This window comes from Mustelus asterias, chromosome 1 (assembly GCF_964213995.1).
Source record: "Mustelus asterias chromosome 1, sMusAst1.hap1.1, whole genome shotgun sequence".
Classification (NCBI taxonomy): domain Eukaryota; kingdom Metazoa; phylum Chordata; class Chondrichthyes; order Carcharhiniformes; family Triakidae; genus Mustelus; species Mustelus asterias.
The window spans coordinates 19,216,296-19,239,876 of NC_135801.1; the positions used below are offsets into that span (position 1 = coordinate 19,216,296).

The 23,581-nt window shown below is 44.6% G+C and overlaps 1 protein-coding gene across 1 annotated transcript in view; it reads right to left on the bottom strand.

Moving 5' to 3' along the window:
* LOC144491933 (limbin-like) overlaps positions 1-23,581 on the bottom strand; it is a 154,147-nt gene that overhangs the window by 74,483 nt on the left and 56,083 nt on the right. The window contains exons 11-14 of the mRNA XM_078210194.1: positions 20,858-21,097; positions 18,390-18,565; positions 8,436-8,595; positions 2,228-2,697 (exon numbers count right to left, since the gene is read on the bottom strand). Coding sequence (XP_078066320.1) covers positions 2,228-2,697; positions 8,436-8,595; positions 18,390-18,565; positions 20,858-21,097 — 1,046 coding nt within the window. The remainder of the gene's footprint in view (positions 1-2,227; positions 2,698-8,435; positions 8,596-18,389; positions 18,566-20,857; positions 21,098-23,581) is intronic.

Here is a 23,581-nt window from a genome sequence, read left to right on the forward strand (position 1 = left end):
AGTTCCCACTACTGTCCTTGACCGGCCCTAACCTCACCCTGGTCATTCTTTTATTCCTCACATAAGAGTAAAAAGCCTTGGGGTTTTCCTTGATCCGACCCGCCAAGGACTTCTCGTGTCCCCTCCTAGCTCTCCTAAGCCCCTTTTTCAGCTCATTCCTTGCTATTGTACATTTCATACAACTCTCTTCCTCTTAATCAGTGTTAGAATCTCCCTCGAGAACCAAGGTTCCTTATTCCTATTTACTTTGCCTTTAATCCTGACAGGAACATACAAACTCTGCACTCTCAAAATTTCTCCTTTGAAGGCCTCCCACTTTCCATTTACATCCTTACCAGAAAACAGCCTGTGCCAATCCACACTTCCCACACCCCTTCTCATTTCATCAAATTTGGCCTTTTTCCAGTTCAGAACTTCAACCCGAGGACCAGATCTATCCTTATCCATGATCAGGTTGAAACTAATGGCATTATGATCACTCGATCCAAAGTGTTCCCTCACACTCACATCCATCACCTGCCCTAACTCATTTCCCAATAGGAGATCCAATATCGCATCCTCTCTAGTTGGCACCTCTATATACTGATGTAGAAAATTCTCCTGAACACTTTTACAAACTCTACCCCGTCTAAACCTTTAACAGTATGCGAGTCCCAATCTATATGTGAAAAATTAAAATCCCCTACTATCACAACTTTGTGTTTCCTGCAGTTGTCAGCTATCTCTCTGCTGATTTGCTCCTCCAATTCTCGCTGACTATTGGGTGGTCTATAATACAACCCCATTAATGTGGTCATACCTTTCCTGTTTCTCAGCTCCACCCATAGGGCCTCTGTAGACAAGCTCCCTAATCTATCCTGCCTGAGTACCGCTGTAACATTTTCCCTGACCAACAATGCCACCCCCCACCTTTTATCCCTCTGCTTCTATCCCACCTGAAACATTGGAACCCTGGAACATTGAGTTGCCAGTCCTGCCCCTCCTGTCGCCAAGTTTCACTCATGGCTATAATGTCATATTTCTACGTGTCTATCCACGCCTTCAGCTCATCTGTCTTCCCCACAATACTCCTGGCATTGAAATAGACACACCTCAAAAGGTTATTTCCACCACACTCAGCCTTTCCATTTGTGATTTTACTTGGACTAACCTGTCTTTTTACCCCTGCTCCACTATCTGCTCTGACACTGTGGTTCCCATCCCCCTGTAAATCAAGTTTAAACGCTCCCCAATAACACTAGCAAACCTCCCTGCAAATATATTGGTCCCCTTGTAGTTTAGGTGTAACCCGTCTCTCTTGTACAGGTCCCATCTGCCCCAGAAGAGGTCCCAATGATCCAAGAATTGGAAACCCTGCCCCCTATACCAGTTCCTCAGCCACGTGTTCATCCGCCCAAGCATCCTACTCCTACCCTCACTGGCACGTGGTACAGGTAGCAATCCTGAGATTATTACCCTCGGGTCCTGCTTTTTAACTTCCTTCCAAACTCTTTGTGCTCACTCTTTAGGACCGCCTCACTCTTCCTACTTACATCATTTGTACCGATGTGTACCACGACATCTGGCTGATCACCTTCCCACTTTAGAACGCTGTGCACGCGATCAGAGACATCCCTGACCTTGGCACCCGGGAGGCAACAAACCATGCGGGAGTCTCTGTCCCGACCACAGAACCTTCTGTCCGTACCTCTGACCACTGAGTCCCCTATCACTACTGCTCTCCTCTTCTTCATCTCACCCTTTTATGTAACATTTTGAAACCATTGTGTTTATGTTCTGATCGTGGGGCCACCTGCTCCTTGCGAACCGCATGCGGTTTAAATCGAAGGCCTACCATGTCCTTCTGGAGGACAATTAGAGTAGTAACCTTGGGCAGCACGGCGGTAGAGTGGTTAGCACTGCTGCCTCACAGGGTCAGAGACCCAGGTTCAATTCCGGCCTTGGACGATTGTCCCTATCTCTGCGTGGGTTTCCTCCAGATGCTCCGGTTTCCACCCACAGTCCAAACATATGTGGGTTGGGTTGATTGGCCATGCTACACTGCACCCTAGTGTCAGGGGGATTGGCAGGGTGAATACGTGGGGTTATGAGGATAGTGGGATTGTTGTCGGTGCTGGGTTGATGGGCCGAATGGCCTCCTTCTGCACTGTAGGGATTCTAAGATTCTCTGAACTGCTGGCCTTAACAACACCTCAAGAACATGCATCAAAATTCTCAATAGACTTACTGGAAAACCAATTGATTCCAATGCCGCAAGAATTTCTGATCTTCCACTTCTGACTGTAGCCGCTTAGATAATTCTTCCCTGACTTCCTCTAGCCATTCATTAGCTTTCTGTTCGCTGTTTTCCTCTTGTTCGTTTTGTCTCTGGTGCAGAGTGTTTACTTCCTCATCCTGATCTTCCTCCATCTGTCTTAAGCGGTCCTTAGGGGCCCCCAGGTTGACCAAGCCCTGCACAAATGCAACCTGTATTTTTTTAATTTTCACTGAGGCATTTTCGGTAAGTCGCGTGTGCAGGGTTTCCAGTTGGTCAACTGCTTCTTCGTCCAATTTCTCCACCAATTCTCCAAGTTCTGCGCTTTGATTGTTTAACAGGCTGTGCCACTCCATGAGGTATTTGTTCAGACTGATGCGTCTTTCTCCCGAGGTGTGGAGAAGAGATGCCAGCTGCTTTTGTTGATGCTCCTGCTCACAAATCTGAAGCACAAAGAACGACATTAAACACAAAATCCTCCTCCTTTAAAGTAACACTGTGCTAACTGAACTCTCTCCAGCTCCAGGGTGCAGGAAACCATACAAAATGTATCCCATTACACTTGTGTAAAGCCACTCCCTTTTGTAGAAATGACTACACGGGAAGTTGGATATCCTTCTTTCAGGTTTGTTACCATGTCACACATGGATCCATCGTAGATCTCAGAAAAATAACAGACAAACCTAGGAGAGATTTACTTAGAGTAACATAGAAACTAGGAACAGGGCGGCATGGTGGCACAGTGGTTAGCACTGTTGCCTCAAAGTGCCAGGGACCCGGATTCAACTCTAGCCTCGAATAACTGTTCACACGTTATCTGCGTGGGTTTCCTCCGGGTGCTCCAGTTTCCTCCCACAGTTGAAACATGTGCAGGCTAGGTTGATTGGCCATGCTAAATAGTGTCAGGGAGATTAGTAGCGTAGATACCTGGGGCTATGGGGATAGGGCCCAGATGGAATTGTCAGTACAGGCTTGATGGGCTGAATGGCCACTTTCTATTCGATGATTCTAGGAGTAGACCCTCAGCCCTTCAATCCTGCTCTACCATTCAATACGATAATGGCTGATCCTCTATCCCAATGCCATATTCTCAATTTCCCCCCCTATCCCTAGAAACCATTAAAAACTAAAAGATCATCTATCTCTTTCTTGAATATATTCAGTGACTTGGCCTTCAACTTTCTGTGGCACAGAATTCCACAGGTTCACTATCCCTTGAGTGAAGATTTTTTTCCTCATCACAGTCCTAAATGATCTACCTCGTATCTTGCGACTGTGTCCCCTGGTTCTATACTCCCCAACAAGGGAAAACATCCTCCCTGTATCTACTCTGTCCAGCCCTGTTCGAATTTTATATGTTTCAATCAGAAATATTCTGATCCTTCTAAACTCTGGTGAATACTGGCTCAGTCGAACCAACCTCTCCTCATAGGACAGTCGCACCAACCCCGGTATCCCGAGTGAACCCGCGCTGTACTCCCTCTATGGCAAGTATATCCTTTCTTAGGTAAGAAGACCAAAAACTGCACACAATACCCCAGGTGTGGTCTCACCAAGGCCCTGTATAGCTGCAGCAAGCTATCGCTACTCCTGAACTCAAATCCTCTCGCAATGAAGGCCAGCATATCATTTGCCTTCCTAATTGCTTGCTGAAGCTGTCTCTCCACTTTCATTGACTGGTGCACCCAGATACTGTTGTACACCCACACTTCCCAATATGTCACCATTTAAATAACATTCTTCCTTTTTGTTTTTCACACCAAAGTGTATAACTTCACACTTTGCCACGTTATACTGCATTTGCCACGTGTTTGCCCACTCACTCAACTTGTCTAAATCACCTCGACACCTCCTTGCATCCTCCTCACAACTCACAATTCCACCCAGTTTTGTCTCATCAGCAGATTTAGAAATGTTACATTTGGTTCCCTCAATCCAGGTCATTTATAAAGATCATGAACAGCTGGGGCCCAAGCACTGACCCCTGCACAACCATTGCAGTAGCACTGCTTCTAGCAGTGTTTTGCAGACTTAAGTTGATTCCCAGGGCAAGCAGTGCTGGAGGTCACGAGTTGTGGCCCGCGTGAAGTCCTTGAACAAAATTAATGAAGAACACCAAGTTAGACTGGATAGAGTGATCGTGGGGAAGATGTTTCCATCGGTAGGAGAGAGGTTAGGATCCGAGGGCGCAGCCTCAGAGTAAAGGGGCTTTTAGAACTGAGATGAGGAGGAATTTCCTCAGCCAGGGAGTGGTGAATCTATGGAATTTATTGCCACAGAAGGCTGTGGAAGCCAAGTCAACGAGTGTATTTAAAACAGAGATAGATAGGTTCTTGATTGACAAGGGGATCAAAGGTTACAGGAAAAAGGTGGGACAATGGGGTTGAGACATTTATCAGCCATGATTGAATGGCGGAGCAGACACGATGGACCAAATGGCCTAATGCTGCTCCTATATCTTAATGGTCTTGTGGCCACGCAAGGTAGTGGCCATGTCTTCCTTCAGGGAATCAATGTTAGTCTGTGAAACATCAGAAGCAATGCTACGCAAACAAATTTCTCCATAGTACTAGTGACTTTACTTCAAATTAATACTGTAGATATATTTTCTTTTCATAATGGGCTGGTTTTCAATGAATTTTGGAAACAACTACCATTGATGCTAGCTACAATACTGCCACCACCAGGCTCTGGTTTATTTCATCTCATTTAGTCAATGTATTTCATTCTACTCCGGAACAGTTCAACTCCGGAATTTCAAAAACGAGTACATCTTGGATGGAAATTTTCGGCCGTTCACACCCCACGATCATGGCAGGTGACGACAAAGGATTTGGCGCTCAGCCAAATCTCTGTTCACTGCAACGGGACCGGAGAATCCCACCAGTATAAACAGCTGGAAAATTCCAGCCATTTTATTTGCTGCTTCTCTGTTGTCAGAGAAAACACAATAAGCTCCTCTTTCTGGGCGTCAGAGCATGTGTGGATGGCAAACGGGGAGATGTTAAATACGTTAGAGAGTTTTACAGCATGGAAAGAGGCCCTTTGGCCCATCGCATCCGTGCTGGCCATCAAGCACCTATCTATTCTAATCCCATTTTCCAGCACTTGGCCCGCAGTCTTGTATGCTATGGCATTTCAAGTAACTATCTCAATACTTTTTAAATATTGTGAGGGTTCCCACCTCTACCACCGTTTCAGGCAGCGAGTTCCAGATTCCCACCACCCTCTGGGTGAAAAAGTTTTTACTCACATCTCCTATAAACCTCCTGCCCCTTAACTTAAATCTGTGCCCCCTGGTTATTGACACCTCTGCTAAGGGGAAAAGTTCCTTCTTATCCACGCTATTTATGCCCGCCATAATTTTATACACCTCAACTAGGTCCCCCCTTCAGCCTTCTCTGCTCCAAGTTAAACAACCCCAACCTACCCGACCTCTCTTATAGCTGAAACATTCCGGCCCAGGCAACATCCCGGTGAATCTCCTTTGCATCCTCTCTCGACCAATCACTTTCTTCTTATAGTGTGGTGATCAGAACTGCACACAGTACTCCAGTTGTAATCTAACCAGTGTTCTATACAGCTCCATCATAACCTCCCTGCTCTTGTTTTCAGTGCCTCGATTAATAAAGGCAAGTATCTCATGTGCCTTCTTAACCACCTACCTGTCTTGCTATCTTCAGCTAACTATAGACACGCACACCAAGGTCCCTCTGATCCTCTGTACTTCCTCGGGTCTGCCCATTCATTGTGCATTTTCTTGCTTTGTTAGTCCTCCAAAAATGCATTACCTCACACTTTTCAGGGTTAAATTCCATTTGCCACTGTTCTGCCTTTCCAACCAGCCCATCTATACTATCCTGTAATCGAAGGCTTTGCTCCCCACTATTTACCACACCACCAATTTTTGTCTCATCTGCAAACTTACTTATCACACCTCCTGCATTCAGGTCCAGATCTTTAATGTACACTACAAACAGAGGACCCAGCACCGATCCCTGCAGAACACCCTGAACAAAGGCTTCCGGAAAAATGAGTCAAAGATTATAGTAGTAAAATTATGCAATCAAACCAACCAGCCCCATTTTGTGATTTTATTTCAGATTTCCAGCATCCGTTGCAGTTTGCTTTCAGTCCCCAACCAGCTACCAACAGAGACAAGTGTGTCGCTCATGAGATCCAGGAAGGTGACAGCTCAACCAGTTAGCAGACTCAGTTTCTCTCTCCACAGATGCTGCCAGACCTGCTGTGCATTTCCAGCATGTTCTGATTTTATTTCAGACTTAAGAACATAGGAATATAGGAGCACAAGTAGGCCATTCGGCCCCTCGAGCCTGCTCTGCTATTTAACTAGATTGTGGCTGATCTTCTGCCTCAACACCATCTTCTTGTATTACCCCCACATCCCTTAATGTCATTAGTATCTGGAAATCTGTCAACCTCAGTGACCGAGCCTCCATAGCCCTCTGGGGTAGAGAATTACAAACATTTACTACTCTCTGGCTGAAGAAGTTCTTCCTCATCTTGGTCCTAAATGGCCTGAGACTGTGTCCCCAGATCCTAGACCCCTCCCCCACACAGTAAAGGAAACATCCTTCCTGCATCAACCCAGTCTTGCTATTTCCAGCATCTATGGTGCTTTGCCTCTGTATTGTGGCAGATCTAATAGCTTATGTGAAATTGGCCATCCAGAACAGATAATATTGCCACCAAATAAGTCCTTCAACTCAACCCAGAAGCTAATGCCTGAATCCCATCAACTGAAGATCAACTCAACAATGCCCCTCATGAGAATAAAGTTCTACAAGATATGAAAACATCCTAAACACCAGCTCTTAGAATCTCTTCTAGTATCTCCATTGCGATATTTAATCCAAAATGGCTAATGCAAGATGGTTAGTCATTCACTTAGACCTAATAATGGATGATAAAGACTTCAGGTGGTTCCTTGTCAAGGAGTTAAGTGCAAGGAGTTGAGGATTTATTTTGTTCCTTGGCACATGTATCTTGGAATATTAAACTCAGTGTTGCAATAATCAGGAGTGGCAAATCTGTCTAATTTTTCTCTTGTCAGAGGGATGCCAGCACAGCCTGTCTCACCAATTACTGCTGCTTTAGGTGAGAGTGATTAACTCAGCAGAATACAGGACGCTGGCCAATATTGATAATACAGTAACATGTTGCAAGGTGTTTACTGATTGACCATTGGGGGATTTGTTTGTGTTCATTTAATATATCTAGACATTCAATTCCATTAACTGACAATGTACCAAAATGGTCCACTAGTATAAACACAATAGAATTAACCTGAAAATAAAATGCAACTGCAGACAGCTTTCAGCTTTCAACATTCCCAGGTGGTTTCCTGACTGTATCAATCAATCGGTTACCCTCCTTTTGCATACACATTAGCACAAGCATATATATTGAGGTCATGGGTTCTGGTATAATATTCTGTGACAAATGCTTCAAATTCCTTCTCCTCTGAAGGGTTTCCTTACACCTCCGCAGATGCTATCCTTTAGCAATGCGGTTTAACATAGTTCTATTCCAGTTGAAGTTAACATTTAGCAACTGCCACAACAATAGTGCTCCAGACTTGATTTCCCTCCCCCAGATGTTAGCTGGTATTTCCCTGTGAGAGTATTTTGAATTTACATATTGCTTGTTGAGAACCTTAAGCTGTTACAACCTCAATCCCTACCAATGCTGTAAAAAGGTAACGCTTACTTGCTTTTTTACAATAGGGGGTAGGACTTCAATGGGAGCTGGTGGGACTCTTCAATCATTCTTCAATTTCCAGCGATTATTTCAGCAGATACCCCACCCCACTCTCCCCAAAGATTGGCATAACACATTTCCTCCACCACGTCTGCCAGAAATATAGTGGAAAATTGGGAGAACCCCATGTGAAAATTATTGGTGAAAATATTGTGTCAAAAAGTGACAGACGTTAAGAAACTGCATGATCTCATTTCTACAACAATATTCAAACAATTCAAAACCACAGTCAGAAAGCTGAAGCGAAATACGATTTATATGTTTCTCTCGAGACTGTGTGACTAGCAAGGATGATATCATCACTACCTTCCTTCGCATTCAATTATTGTCCTCCAAATTCCATTTTGTGCATAAACTCATTCACATCGTGTGTGAAGGGATAAAATAGCTATTCACTTACTTTTCTGACAACGTACTCCCTTCTCTCACTGATCAATTTGCAATGTATTAGTTTCTTCTCGTAATCCACGACCTCATCTAACTTCTTCTTCACAGACAGTATTTCCTGTCGTACCATCGCCAACAATGACTCCACGGGGCCATCTGCTAGATAACCAGCACTAAAGTAAAGAAAACACGGTATCTCATTGGAAGTGCTTCAGAACCATTTAAAGTGATGACACATAAACACACCACTAATTTCAAGGTTAGCGAATACAAAAAAACTCACAATACTATCCTCAAAATGCGTGAAAACATGGTTCTGTACGCACATACTTACATTTTTATTTGATTCGCCTGTTGGGCCTCTGTGTTGTTTTACTTCTTGTAACAGGCTTATATTCAGAACAAACTACATACAGATCTACTTTCTAAAACACTGCTACATTGGTTTGTGTCAAACTTTGAAATTCAACAGGCAACAAATTCCAAATAGTTATCAATTTACCCTATCATGATTCACAGGTCTCACTTGCAAGGCCAACATTTTTTGCCCATCCCTAATTGAGTAGCTTGTTGAGCCATTTCAGAGTCATTGCTGTGGGTTTGGAGTCTCACATAGGCCAGACCACATAAGGACGGCAGATTTCCTTCCCTAAAGGCCATTAGTGAAACAGCTGGGCTGTCATAACAACCAACAATGGCTGTCACGGTCACCATTACTGAGACTAGCTTTATATTCCAGATTTTATTAATTGAATTGAAATTCCACCAGCTGCCGTGGTGGGATTTGAACCCACATTCCCAGAGCCTGGGCCTCTGGATTACTCGTCCAGTGGCATCACCACGATGTAATTGTCTCCCTTGTTGAGTGTGTATCTGACTTTTTTACTTTGGGATTTGGATTTAAAATGGGGCAGTTGATGAAATTGGGGCATTCTGGTTTGCACCTGAAATGGAAATGCGAAGTCAGGCAGGTGTCCAGTTTCTGCCCATTTGTCCAGTCGCTCTTCTGGTGGAAGTGGGAATGCGTGGACACCAGGCTCAGATGGGTTTGAACTTTGCAGTGATTATTATCTCGCCTCCCCTCCTGCCAACCCACCGCAAGTGACATAGCCCAGTGGTCATTTGTGCATGAAACGGCTGGCACTCATGGTACTATACGCAAAAGGAGGAGAGATGACTGAGTAATTTCGTGAGGGTCAGATCTTACGGCCATGGCAGCTTAAGGCAGGTCGGCCAAAGATGGGGTAATCATGGATACACAAGAGGTCAGCATTAGAGGATGGCAGAGTTATTGGCGGGTTGTAGGGTTGGTGATAGAAAGGGATAGGAAGGATGATTTGGAATAGCTGATCTAAACAGACTTTACCAGGCACCATGTTTTAATCCCTGTTTTTTGTTTATTCAGCTGATTAAGAACATATGAGATGGGAGCAGGAGGGGTGGCACGGTGGCACAGTGGTTAGCGCTGCTGCCTCACAGCGCCAGGGACCCAGATTTGATTTCCAGCTTGAGCCACTGTCTGTATGGAGTTTGCATGTTCTCTCTTTGTCTGCAAGAGTTTCTTCCGGGTGCTCTGGTTTCCTCACACAGTCCGAAAGACGTGCTGGTTAGGGTGCATTGGCCATGCTAAATTCTCCCTCAGCGTACCCGAACAGGCGCCGGAATGTGGCAACTAGGGGATTTTCACAGGTCCATTCAAAAGTCTGGTGGCAGCAGGGAAGAAGATGTCCTCCATTTGGTTGGTATATGACCTCAGGCTAATGATTTGCTCGATGGAAAAAGGTGGAAGAGAGTATGTCCAGGTTGTGGGGGGTTCTTGATTATTCTGGCTGCTTTTCTGAGGCAGCGGTAAGTGTAGACAGAGTCAATGGATGGGAGGCTGTTTTGTGTGATGGATTGGGCTATACTCATGACCTTCTGCAGTTTCTTATGGTCTTGGTCAGAGCATAAGAAAGCATTACATTAACAGTGCAATGAAGTTACTGTGAAAATCCTCTAGTTGCCACACTCCAGCACCTGTTCAGGTACACTGAGGGAGAATTTAGCATGGCTAATGCACCTAACCCACATGTCTTTTGGACTGTGGGAGGAAACCGGAGCACCAGGAGGAAACCCACACAGACACGGGGAGAACGTGCAGTCTCCGCACAGATAGCGACCCAAGCCGGGAATCGAACCTGGGTCCCTGGTGCTGTGAGGCAGCAGTGCTAACCACCGTGCCGCCCAACACTGCAACTTAATTGCAATATTAATGTAAGCCTACTTGTGACTAATAAATAAAATTTTAAAAATCTGTATTTCAGTCTAGGACATGGCAATATATTTGTCAAGGAAACTGTGTTTTATTACAAGTATTTTTTGTAAAGATCAGCATGCCCGTGCTGTAGGATGCTGATGCACTAATTTACTGCACCGTGTGAATGGGAGCTCAGGGTCCTGTGTCCATCTCTGCTCACATAGAGAATATAATTGCTTGAGTTGCCAGAAAGAATGAAAAAATAGGAAGCTACGTTTGCAATGAGGGGGGGGGGGTGCGTGGAAAAAAAACCAGATAAAATTCCCAACAATCTAGAGCCTATATTCTAGACTGTTGCTCTGCACATTCTGTACAAGACAACTACTGGTGTTTTCAGATATGTAGGCAGGGAACAAAAGAGGATTAAACTACAACATTTTGTTAAAAATCAAGTAGAAATACAATACATATTTTGCTAAACTTTGGTCTTTCAGAAATATTTGGAACACAGGCACTTTCCAAGCACTACTCAATAAAATGTCAAAAATCACGCAGAGATTCATGGGACATAAAACCTATTTAAGTTTGTTCTGAGTGGTACTCATTATTCTTTCTCATCTATTTGTCAACTTGATACTTCTCCGGCCAACAATATGCTTCTAAAATGTCAACAACCATAAACACAGTACTAAGCTGTTAAACTGCATCCAATAACTAAGAGGAAAATATAATGTTTTATTAGACTCAGGGTTCAGAAACCCTATGGTGGGGGAGAGACAGGATGAAAGTTGCACACTGCTTCAGGCACATATCCAAGCACCATTGATTTCTATGCTTATTGATCCTCCTTTCATGCTCTGTTAGACTGATCCCAGTAACAGCTGATGTGCACAACACACAGCAAAGACTAAACGAGTGGTCACGCTATGGTTAGTTTCGTGCTTCTTGCTTGCAGTTCACAATTAATGCCCCTGAATTTTGCTCAACTCAACATCTTTGACTAAAGCTCTCCTGTGCACTTCTCAAGGACATAAAATGCATGCCAGTTGATTGGCACTCTGTTGATGGGAGCTTTAATTTAAATGTAATGACTACTCAGACATCATATTTTCTTTTGCATTTCATAAGCATAAAATGGTTTATTCTGCTGATGCCACTTAATGAATGGCCACTTAAGTGCCTCATCCCACCCCTGCCGCTATGTGCTGTGCAGAGGGAAACCCATGCCAAGCCGTTCAGCTGGCAGCTTTAGCTGCACAGGCTGGTTTTGGCAATAGGTGGGGTGCTGTTTGTGGGGGGGGGGCCCCCATGCTGATTGGAGCCCAGGGTAACGTCCCCCCTTTTATCCCTCCTATTCCCAACCTTTCAAACATGGGCTCCATCAAACCTCTTATTCCTCTCATTTGGGCCTACCTGCCAGGCCACACATACCCAAGACATGTCCCTTCAGTCCAGGTTCCAGTAGCTCTGAGGAAAAGTCATACTGACTCAAAACATTGACTCTGTTTCTCTCTCCACAGATGCTGCCAGACCTGCTGAATTTTTCCAGCATTTTCTGTTTTTACTCCATTAGCCCCTCTCCTTTGAGACTGCCTATAGTCCCAGCAGTGGCCTCTCTCAAGCTTGGTGCTGCTGGGAGTACAGAGCTGCCCGACCATCCAATGGGACTTCCTCCGCAGATGGAAGTGCAAGTCCTGCCATGAGCCAATTATCACTTTGCCGAATGTTAAGTGGCTGCGGGGCAGCTGGTATCAGCGGGAATGTGTTTCCCACCAACTCTTCAGGTGCCAGGCTTGGAAATGCTGCCATCCTGCCCTTGAAAGTAGTGTAGGGTAAATAAAGTACTTTGAGCTAGGCATCAATTTTCAGATACGTTGTAAAAAAAATCTTTGTTTACACATAGAGACAATATTTTGGTCCTCAAAGTAATCTGCTCAAGATAAATGTTGGTCTTTATTGACCCCTTGTGTGTACTTTCACAGAATGTCACTATTGTTTCGTACAATAACCATGCAGTTTGTGAAGCTGCACATGACAGATCCAATGTACGACACCACCAAACCATGAGTAGCACTTAAAATGTTCTGAATTCACCTTCCAGCTTTTAGTATTCAATAATATATATATATGTGCATAGCTAAGCCTTATCTTTTTATTTACTTCTTTCCCAATTTCTCCTTCCATCGTTCCAGCCTTATCCCTCTTCCTTTCTCAACACAGCTGACCCAAGTTTAGACTTTCAGGCTGGAGCTCTCCGGTCTCACACGCCCCGCTACCGTTACCAGCGAGTACTGAGAATTTGGAACTCAGCCAAATCTCCATTCACTGCAGCAGGACCGGAGAATCCCAGCCACAGGTGAGGTCGGAGAATCACAGTCACAACACTTTATTCAGGAACCAAAGTTCATTTAAATATTGTTGCGCTGTCTAAACCATCATTTTTATAGACTGCCAAAGAAACTCACCTGGTGAAGGAGCAGCGCTCCGAAAGCTTGTGATTCCAAATAAACCTGTTGGACTTTAACCTGGTATTGTGAGACTTCTTACTAAACCCAGTCTAAAATACATTGGAACATGATTTATTTGATCGAACTATTGCACTATTCATAGAATCATATAAACCCTAGGGTACAGAAGAGGCCATTCGGCCCATCGAGTCTCCACCAACTCTCTCTGACAGGCTCTCTCCTGTCTGACAACCCCACACATTTACCATGGCCAATCCACCTAACCTGCGCATCTTTGGTCTGTGGGAGGAAACTGGAGCACCCAGAGGAAACCCACTCAGACACGGGGAGAATGTGCAAACTCCACACAGAGTATAACTTCAAAAAGTTATACTTCGTGATAAGAACTCAAATGTCAGTGAAAGATTCTCCCCCCCCTAGTCAAAACAAAATGCTCTAAGTAGCTGGTTAAATGTTGCATAAACATATTTCAAATTGAAGTATAGAAATTCTATTAAGGGAATAAGAGGGGGAATAGATGCAGGGAATTAACACCCACTTCTAACTATATTGATTTCCATGAATATTGATTCTTCCTTTGCGCTTAGTTAGATTAAAGGAAAGCAATAATTAATGTCCACATGGCCCACAGACTTTGTGAGAAACCATTGCACTGAGTCAACAGTTCAGACCTATTGATCAGCTCCTGTTCAGGTCTATATTCTTCCTGCATGCTGGCCTGTGTGTTCTTGCAGTATTCGCTTTCATTTAAAACTTTAACAAGCACTTATTTCCTCCATATCTCATTTCCATTATGAAGTCAGCCCCCAAACAGCCTGGAAAACAGCCACAAGTAGCAAAAGAACAAGAAAAATTAGGGGCGGCACGATGGCACAGTGGTTAGCACTGCTGCCTCACAGCGCCAGGGACCGGGATTCAATTCCGGCCTCGGGTGACTGTGTGGAGTTTGCTTGGGTTTCCTCCAGGGGCTCTGGTTTCCTCCCACAGTCCAAAGATGTTGCAGGTTAGGTTGATTGGCCATGATAAAACTGGGGATTAGCAGGGTAAATACGTGGGGTTACGGGGATAGGGCCTGGGTGGGATTGTTGTTGGTGCAGGCTCGATGGGCTGAATGGTCTCCTTCTGCACTGTGGGGATTCTATGAAAATAGCAATTGAAATGAACAAATGTAACGGGTAAAATAAGCAAAATGCTATGGGTGCTGGAATCCAAAACAGAAACAGAGGATGCTGGAAAAACTCAGCAGGTCTGGCAGCATCTGTAGGGACAGAAAACAGAGGCCGAGATCCCTCCGACTGAATTCTAAGTGCCGCTGCTGGTGGAAAAATCAGTGCCCTTTCTGCTGAAGCTGGCAGCACCACTGAGATCGAATACAACCACTTTTAAGGTCAAAGCAATGCCCGCATGTGAACCACACTGGGCCCAACACGCCAGGCGTGCAAGCCTCCTGAATCGGCAAACATCTGCTCAGTTGACATATAAGCACGCTTCCTGCATAAAGTGGGACTGCCACTACGGGAACATTTGTTATTTATTAGTGCCGCAAGCAGGCTTGCATTAACACTGCAATGAAGTTACTGTGAAAATCCCCTAGTCGCCACATTCCGGCACCTGTTCAGGTACACGGAGGGAGAATTTAGCATGGCCAATGCACCTAACCAGAATGTGGGAGGAAACCGGAGCACCTGGAGGAAATCCACGCAGACATGGGGAGAACGTGCAGACTCCGCACAGACAGTGGCCCAAGCCAGGAATCGAATCCGGGTCCCTGGTGCTGTGAGGCAGCAGTGCTAACCACTGTGCCACCGTGCTGCCATTAGCGGGAAAAATCAATGCATTTCCCCCTGTTGCTGGCAGCACTACGGAGATGGGATACAACCCACTCTCAAGATCAAAACAATGCCCACGCGTGAATCACACGCGCCAGGTGTGCAAGCTTCCCGGCAATCAGCTGCTCAGTTGACATACAAGAACGCTTCCTGCACAAAGTGGGTCTGCCAGTATTGGAACATAGGTCTTGGAGCAGGAGTGGGCCATTTGATCCTATGAACTTGCTCCACCATTCAATGAGATTCAGTCGTTTCGAGACTGGTCCAAAATAACTAAAGTCTTTCAATTTGAGTCAGATTAAATATCAACAAATATATTAAATTACATTGGGGGAAATGGTGCTACTCTGAAAACGTTATATTTCTAACAGCAACCATGAAACTGCACAAATTAAAATACAGATTTACACCCACATTTACGCACTGAGGGAAAATCTAATAATATCAGTTTCCCAACACTGTAGTTGAAGATTCATTGATATCAATGGTTTTAAATCTCCTTGCATTTTAATTTTAGCTTTTAAGTAGGACACGATCTAACATGATGCAAAGAAAGGGTAGAGAAGAGGAACTGAAGGTCGTTGTCCACATCAATTAGACTAACTTGGAGTTTACAAACTGGCATTTGATGTTTGGGAAAGGTATAAATCATAAATAGTGAATATGGCACAATGTGTTTCTGGACAGGCCCATGAATAGTGTCTCGGTCACACCGATTCATCAAATACTAGTGGTCGATTATCATTTTAATGTGGATATCCACGCCAGAATAAAAATCACCAGACAGGAAATCAGAGAACTATTTTTCAATAGTGAGGCAAGTGCAAGTAGTTTTAATACTTCATTCCTAACAAGTTTATTAATGGGTTTCCTACAGATTAAAAATATTTGAGAAGTGACACATTTCACTATAACTTGACTAAATCTATGTATAAAATTGCCTTCTGATGCCTTTGAGCATCTTCATTATTTTTTTTAAATTGAAGGCTTCAACATCTCTCAAAGCCTGGAAATACATTTGCTCCAAAATTAGTGTGGATCACATAACACATTGGTATGATTACTTTAATGGAGGCACTCCCCAGTTTAAAATAAGTGGCATTTCATACCCGAATCTCATGTTCACGCACTTCTTCACAGTGTAATTTAAAGATCACGCAGCTGAATCTTAATTCCCAAAGACTGGAGGGTTGAGGTAGTGTCAGAGGTTAAAATGCAAAAACAAAAAGCTGAACCAGGAACAGGACCCATCTTGAACCTGCCCACTTCATCAATGTGGAATGATGTCTAGGTACCTAACACAATGTAATCCCACAGTGTGAGACTCCTTAGTACTGGTCTTAATATTCCGTAGGTTTCATATCACACCCAACACTCTTTCATCCTCTGGGTACAGCTTTCATGAATTTACCGATGTACTTTAATTTGCTTGTGCATGGCAGAAAATTATTTGCATTGTTTCATACATGACACAATCCAGGACAAAGCAGCCGTTTGATTGGCACCCCATCCACCACCGTCAACATCCACACCCTTTACCACTGAAGGACAGTAGGGGCCATATCTACAAGATGCAGCAACGACCAAGGCTCCTCCAACAACACCTTCCAAACCTGTCACCTCTATTACCTGCAGCAGATGCATGAGAACACCACCACCTGCAAGTTCCCCTCCACTCCACACGCACAGAAATCTACAGTGTAGAAGGAGGTCATCCGGCCCATCGGGTCTGAACCAACAACAATCCCACCTAGGCCCTATCCCCGTAATCCCACATATTTAATCCGTTAATCCCTCTAACCTACGCATCCCAGGACACCAAGGGGCAATTTAGTATGGCCAATGCACCTTACCCGCACATTTTTGGACCATCTGGACTTGGAAATATATTGCCAGTCCATCTCTGTCGCTGGGTCAAAATCCTGGAACTCCCTCCCTAACAGCACTGTGGGTGTACCTACACCACATGGACTGCAGCTGTTCAGGAAGGCAGCTCACCACCATCTTTCAAGGGTAATTACGGATGGGCAACAAATGTTGGCCTAGCCAGTGATGCCCACATGCCATAAAATAATTTAAAAATAACTGACCAAAAGTCTCTGATGATATTGCTGTAGCCCGGAAATACACTCTACCCTCTGTTGGAGGAAGCACCTGTCCTCATTTTCTCCCGACAAGCCACACATGATTAAGAACCTGCCACAAGGATGATCATAGCTGCAAAATGTTGCCCATTGTGGGGATTCTGTAGTCCAGCACTCGCAATGGTAAAAGTTTAAAGTTTATTTATTAGTCACAAGTAAGGCTTACATTAACATTGCAATGAAGTTACTGTGTACACGATGCTCAGACAGACTACATTTCTTTGAGAAACCGCCAATAATTTAAACTGGGTTTTCTACAATACATTTCAAATTATTTATTCATATTAACCGAAGGGAAGCGATTCACTGAGAGAGCCCTATGGCTCTGATTTTAGGTTCTGCTACACCTTACACGTGAGCTCAGATGGGGCCCGAAGGGGCCTGGGCTCGATCTACACTCATTCCATCCTTCACATACATTCACAGGAGGTGAACTGAATGGCATGTGAAGCTCCTGCCACAAAGAAGCAAGATTACAATTAAGATTGTACCATGGCCCCACAGATTCTCATCATCCATGCCAGATCTGGACACAATCATCTACATTCATGTATGAGTGCCCAGGATTGCCTGAGAGCAGTTCAATGCTGCAGTGAATACTGAAGGAACCAGAGATTGGATGCAAATGTCTCTGGTGGATGCTTCGAGAGTTATTTTATGCTTTTTTACCCATTTTGATTTTACCCACTCAGTCTCTCAGAATGTTTCCCACCACCGATTCCGACACTGCCTTATTTTGTTTTGGTTCTAGAACAATTCGATTCCCTGTGGGAATCTTACTGTTTCTATATATATGGGAGAAAGGGAATGAAAAGCAACAGGAGTTTTGACTCTCTGACAGATCATCTTACCCAGGTCCTCTCTCCACACCCTATCCCAATAACCCCAAATATTTCCCATGGCTAACTCCCCCCTAACCTACACATCTTTGGACACTAAGGGTTAATTTAGCATGGCCAATCCACCTAAGCCGCACATCTTTGGACTGTGGGAGGAAACCAGAGCACCCGGAGGAAACCCAGGCAGAAACAGGGAGAAAGTGCGAACTCCACATAGACAGTGACCCAAGGCTGGAACTGAACCCGTGTCCCTGGTGCTGTGAGACAGTGGTGCTTGAGTTCTGTTCCCCATCAAACCAACATTCTGCACATGCCTTTTCATTACCTTTGCACTGTTCTGCAGTGAATAAATTCATCCATATACACAAATCCTGCCTAACTGAAGTCTTGGCATTAGATGGGAATGATTCTCTGATGGATACTATTGGATTGAATGGCAATCATGCCTTACCTTTTCACCAGATTGGCAAGGCCTGCAATGTGGAGGGCAGCTGTGTTCAGGAGATTGCGTCTATGGTTCACACCGCGCTCTATCCGGCTCACAAGGTTTTTTCTATGAGCTAGGCCCTCGTCGAGGACTTTTCTCTGGAAAGCCAATTGTTGGTCCATCAGTTTCTCCAGCTGAAACTAGAAAGTAACACAACACAACATCACACAAGATTCGGACTAAAATATAATCACGTTTTGTGCGTTATTGTTTCTAAAAAAGAACAACATTTTAAATGGAACCATTAAAAATAAACGCAAAGTACTGTGGATGCTGCAGATCTGCAATAAGAACTCAGCAGGTCTGCCAGCATCTGTGGAGATAGAAACTGAGTTATTGGCAGGGATTTTCCATCCCCATTGCGGCCAGACCTGCCACGGGATATTCGGCAGCCCAGCATAATGTCCATTTTCATAATGTCCCACTTTCAGTGGGACCAGATGATCCCAGCAGTGGCTGGGATGGAAAATCCCGCCCAATATTTCATGTAGAATATGACTCTTCTTCTGAAACGTTCACTGGAAACCTCCGACATTGCCTGCAGCTGGGATTCTCCAGCACTGCTGCAGCGAATGGAGTGTTGACTGACAGCCAAATTCTCCATTCTCGCTGACAGTGGGGCTTACAAGATCGGAAAATCCCGCCTGTTAACTCTAATGCTGCCAGACCTGCTGAGTTTTTCCAGTATCTCCTGTTTAAATTCAAAAACGTTTTTCAAGAGTAAGATGAAACAATCGAGAATTAGGACACGTGTCAAAAACATTGGGTGTAATCTTACCTGTCGTTCACGCCACACTCCGGCTGAGGTCGGAGAATTTGGTGGCCAGCCAAATCCCCGTTCACTGCGGTGGGATAGGAAAATTCCACCGGCATGAATGGTGGTAAGATTCCAGTCATTGTTCTTTAATAATCTAGTTATGATTATTCTGCATAAACAATAGGCTTGAAAATATTTTCTCCTACACGATGATTACAACTTCTCTCATCTCTGTTGACTTGCCAACACAGGAACCTCTGTCCCAAAAATGCTAAGGGTCTTATAGACTGTGATTGATAAAACGAGAGTGTATTGTTTACACTGAACCATTCTCCAGTAGAAATGCACTCTCCAGAGCTGGATTAACAAACTTTTCCACATTCATAACAGAATAAGAAGCTTCTTAGCTGCCTGGTTATTGAGAAGAGTCACTACAGTAGGTGCAACATCACGATTGGCTTATTTTGTGCTATTATCATTAACTACTTTGTTAGGGATCACAGTTGTCAATACATTCCTACAACATCATTCGCAATGTCACAAACATCCACAAACCAGAAACTGAACTGAACCAACCATTTAAACCCAGTGGCCACAAAAGCAGGTCAGAAGTGGGGAATTAGACAGATAGCAAACCATCTCCTGACTCCCCAAAGCCTGTCTGCCATCTACAAGGCACAAGTCAGGGGCATGATGGAATATTCTCCACCTGCCTGGATGAGTGCAACTCCAGCAACACTCAGGGAGCTTGATAGCATCCAGGAGAAAGCAGTCCACTTGATTGGGGCAGCACTGCTGCCTCACAGCACCAGGGACCTGGGTTTGATCCCCGGCTTGGGTCACTGTCTGTGCGGAATCTGCACGTTCTCCGTGTCTGCGTGGGTTTCCTCCGGGTGTTCCAGTTTCCTCCGACAGTCTAAAGATGTGCGGGTTAGGTGCTTTTGCCATGCTAAATTGCTCCTTAGTGTCCCGGGATGCATAGATTAGAGGGATTAGCGGGGTAAATATGTGGGGTTATGAGGATAGGGCCTTTAGGGATTGTTGTCGGTGCAGACTCAATGGGCCAAATGTCCTCCTTCTGCACTGTAGGGTTTCTATGATAGGTACCCCATCCATCACCTTCCATATTCACTCCCTCCATCACTGGCACAGTGTGTGTACCATCTACAAGACACTCACCAAATCTCCTTCCACAGCACTTTCCAAACCCACAACCTCTCGCATCTGGAAGGACAACAGCAGCGGACAAATGGGGAAACCCCCACCTGCAAGGTCTCCTCCAAGCTACTCACCTGGAACTGAACTACATCACCGTTCCTTCACTTTCGCTGGGTTAAAATCCTGGACGTTCCCTAACAGCAATGTGGGTGTTGCTACACCACGTGAACTGCAGCAGCTCAAGAAGGTGATTCACCACCACCTTCTCAAGATCAGTTAGGCATAGGCAAAAAAATTGCTGGCCTGACCAGCGATGCCCACATCCCGTGAAAGAATATTTTAAAACATGCACAGCACCACAGAGCTAATCCCTGCAGGTGCTCTATTCAGTAAAATTAATAGACAAATTGGCTCTCTTTTTGAACATCTTGCTTTGAGACATAATTATCTCCATGACAAATTAGTGCCTTCTCAATCTTTTTTTTTCAGAATGCGTTAGTGGTACCATCTTTTCTACCTGAATGTGCCAGTTTTCACGCAGAAGTTGGTCGGCTGAAGTTGCATCAAATTCCTCCTGTCTTGTGACCTCCTTCAACTGTTCAAAGATGATGGCTTGGAATGTCTGCCTCAGGCGCACAACCAACTCCCTCTGGGCATTTCCAGAAACTTCTTGATGCGCCACTAAAAGTGAGTACTTTAGCCGTTTCTGCTCCAATGCGTGCAATTGCTCCAGATCCTCCCTGCACTGTGAGGCAACCTGAACAAATAACACAAATAAATCTTTTAAAATACCATCTCTTTAATACTCCCACAGCTTCCTTATTTATAGTGCTCCAGCTTATTCCTTACTAGTACTTTTCATAGAATCCCTATAGTGCAGAAGGAGGCCATTCGGCCCATTGAGTGCACCGACCACAATCCCACCCAGGCACTTTCCCCATAACCTCACGCATTTACCCTAGCTAGTACCTCTTAACACTAAGAGGCAATTTAGCATGGCCAATCCACCTAATCCGCACATCTTTGAACTGTGGGAGGAAACTGGAGCACCCGGAGGAAACCCACGCAGACACGGGGAGAATGTGCAAACTCCACACAGACAGTGACCCAAGCTGGGAATCGAGCCCATGTCCCTAGCGCTGTGAGGCAGCAGTGCTAACCACTGTGCTGCCCCAATATTCACCATATTAAGAAAGTTGTAAAATGGGCTATTGACTTGCTAGCACTGGTTTTATACATATGTATGCCAGTGGTGTATACACTGGCATACAGTGTGTACACCATCTACAAGACACTCACCAAGACTCCTTCCACAGCAACTTCCATTGATCTGAATTGGTATTATAAAATCAAAGAGAAACTAATATCTTTAACAGAGACAGCACATTCTTACAGAACATGAGGCGCATTGTGAGTTCCTACGTCACAGGCAAGGCTTTGCCCAACCCGCAGGAATCATAAAAACAATGACTGAAAATTACAGACAATATACATTCTTTTTGCAATACCCACCTGCTGCTGCATGGGAAGCCTCGCAAAATTTACCCCAAAAGTTTCAATGACAAAACATGCAATCGCATGGTAGATATTACTATTGAAATATTAGATGGCAAAGACTGGAAATTCTTCAGCATGCACTTTTCTACCGATCAAAACCTTGCATGCAACTTGGTGACAACCTCTTCTAATGCTGTATGTGTGTGTGCAGTATTTTTATTCTGTTTGGTGCAGTGTCAAAAAATGCATTACGATGCTGTCAGTTTTGACTTCTCTACAGTGCCAGTATAAAGGAAGGCCACACATAAGTGTAAAGGGAATACTGGAAGACACAAGAGTTGGTCTTGATTTTTTAAAAAATGGGTAGCATGGTGGCACAGTGGTTAGCACTGCTGCCTCACAGCACCAGGAACTCGGGTTCAATTCCGGCCTCGGGTCACTGTCAGTGTGGAGTCTGCACCTTCTCCCCGTGTCTGTGTGGGTTGCCTCCGGGTGCTCCGGTTTCCTCCCATAGTCCAAATGATGTGCAGGTTAGGTTGATTGGCCATGCTAAACTGCCCCTTAATGTCAGGGGGATTAGCAGGGTAAATATGTGGGGTTATGGGAAAAGGGCCTGGGTGGGATTGTGGTCGGTGCAGGCTCGATGGGCCAAATGGCCTCCTTTTGCACTGTAGGGATTCTATGTATAAAACCAGTGCTAGCAAGTCAATAGCCCATTTTACAATTTTCTTAATTTTTGTTTGGTTAAATTAGCCCCCTATCCCATCACTGCACTGTCACTGACTACTTGAAGGATTAAATTATACATCACAGTATGGGGCCATTCAACCGATTGTGCCCATGCAGGATCTTTGGAAGAGCTATCTGATTAATCCTTCTCACACAACACAAACACAAAATACTGCAGATGCTGGAAATCTGAAATCTAAACAAAAAGCTACTGGAAAAACTTAGCAGGTCAGGCAGCATTTGAAGAGAGAAACAAAGTTAACATTTCAGGTCAGGATGACCTTTGATTGAAGGCTATCTTGACCTGAAACATTTATTCTGTTTCTCTTTTTGATGTGTATATATAGTATGCTGCGGTTTGGGGTGTTGGCTGCCACTTTAAGAGTATGGGTCCAGTGACCCCTGGAATATTAGCTCTGCTGAGTGTGGGAACCTGTTGGGCCGCCTTACATCTGACTGTGAATGAGAGCACACCTTCAATAAACAACTCCCAGTATTGAACTATTCAAGCTTAGCTCATGATTTTTGATGCCTCTTAGTCCACAGGGCACACATAATACTCTCTGTAGATGCTGTCTGACCTGTTGAGTTTTCCCCTACATGTTTAGTTTTGATTTAAATTAATTCTTCTCCCTTGGTCTTCCCCGTAGCTCAGCAAAGCTCTCCTCTTCACGTATTTAACCAATTCCTTTTTGATGGTTGCTTTTGAATTTGCTTCCACCGCCGGCATGGCGGCACAGTGGTTAGCTCGAGGGTATCAAACTCAATTCTGGCCTTGGCTGACTGTCTGTGTGTTCCCCTGTGTCTGCTTGGGTTTCCTCCGGGTGCTCCGGTCTCTTTCCACAGTCCAAAGATGTGCAGGTTAGGTGGATTCACCATGCTAAATTGCCCCTTCGTGTCAGGGGGACTAGTAGCGTAGATATCTGGGGTTACGGGGAATAGGGCCTGGGTGGGAATGTTGTCAGTGCAGGATCGATGGGCCTAATAGGATCCTTCTGCAATGTAGCGATTCTAT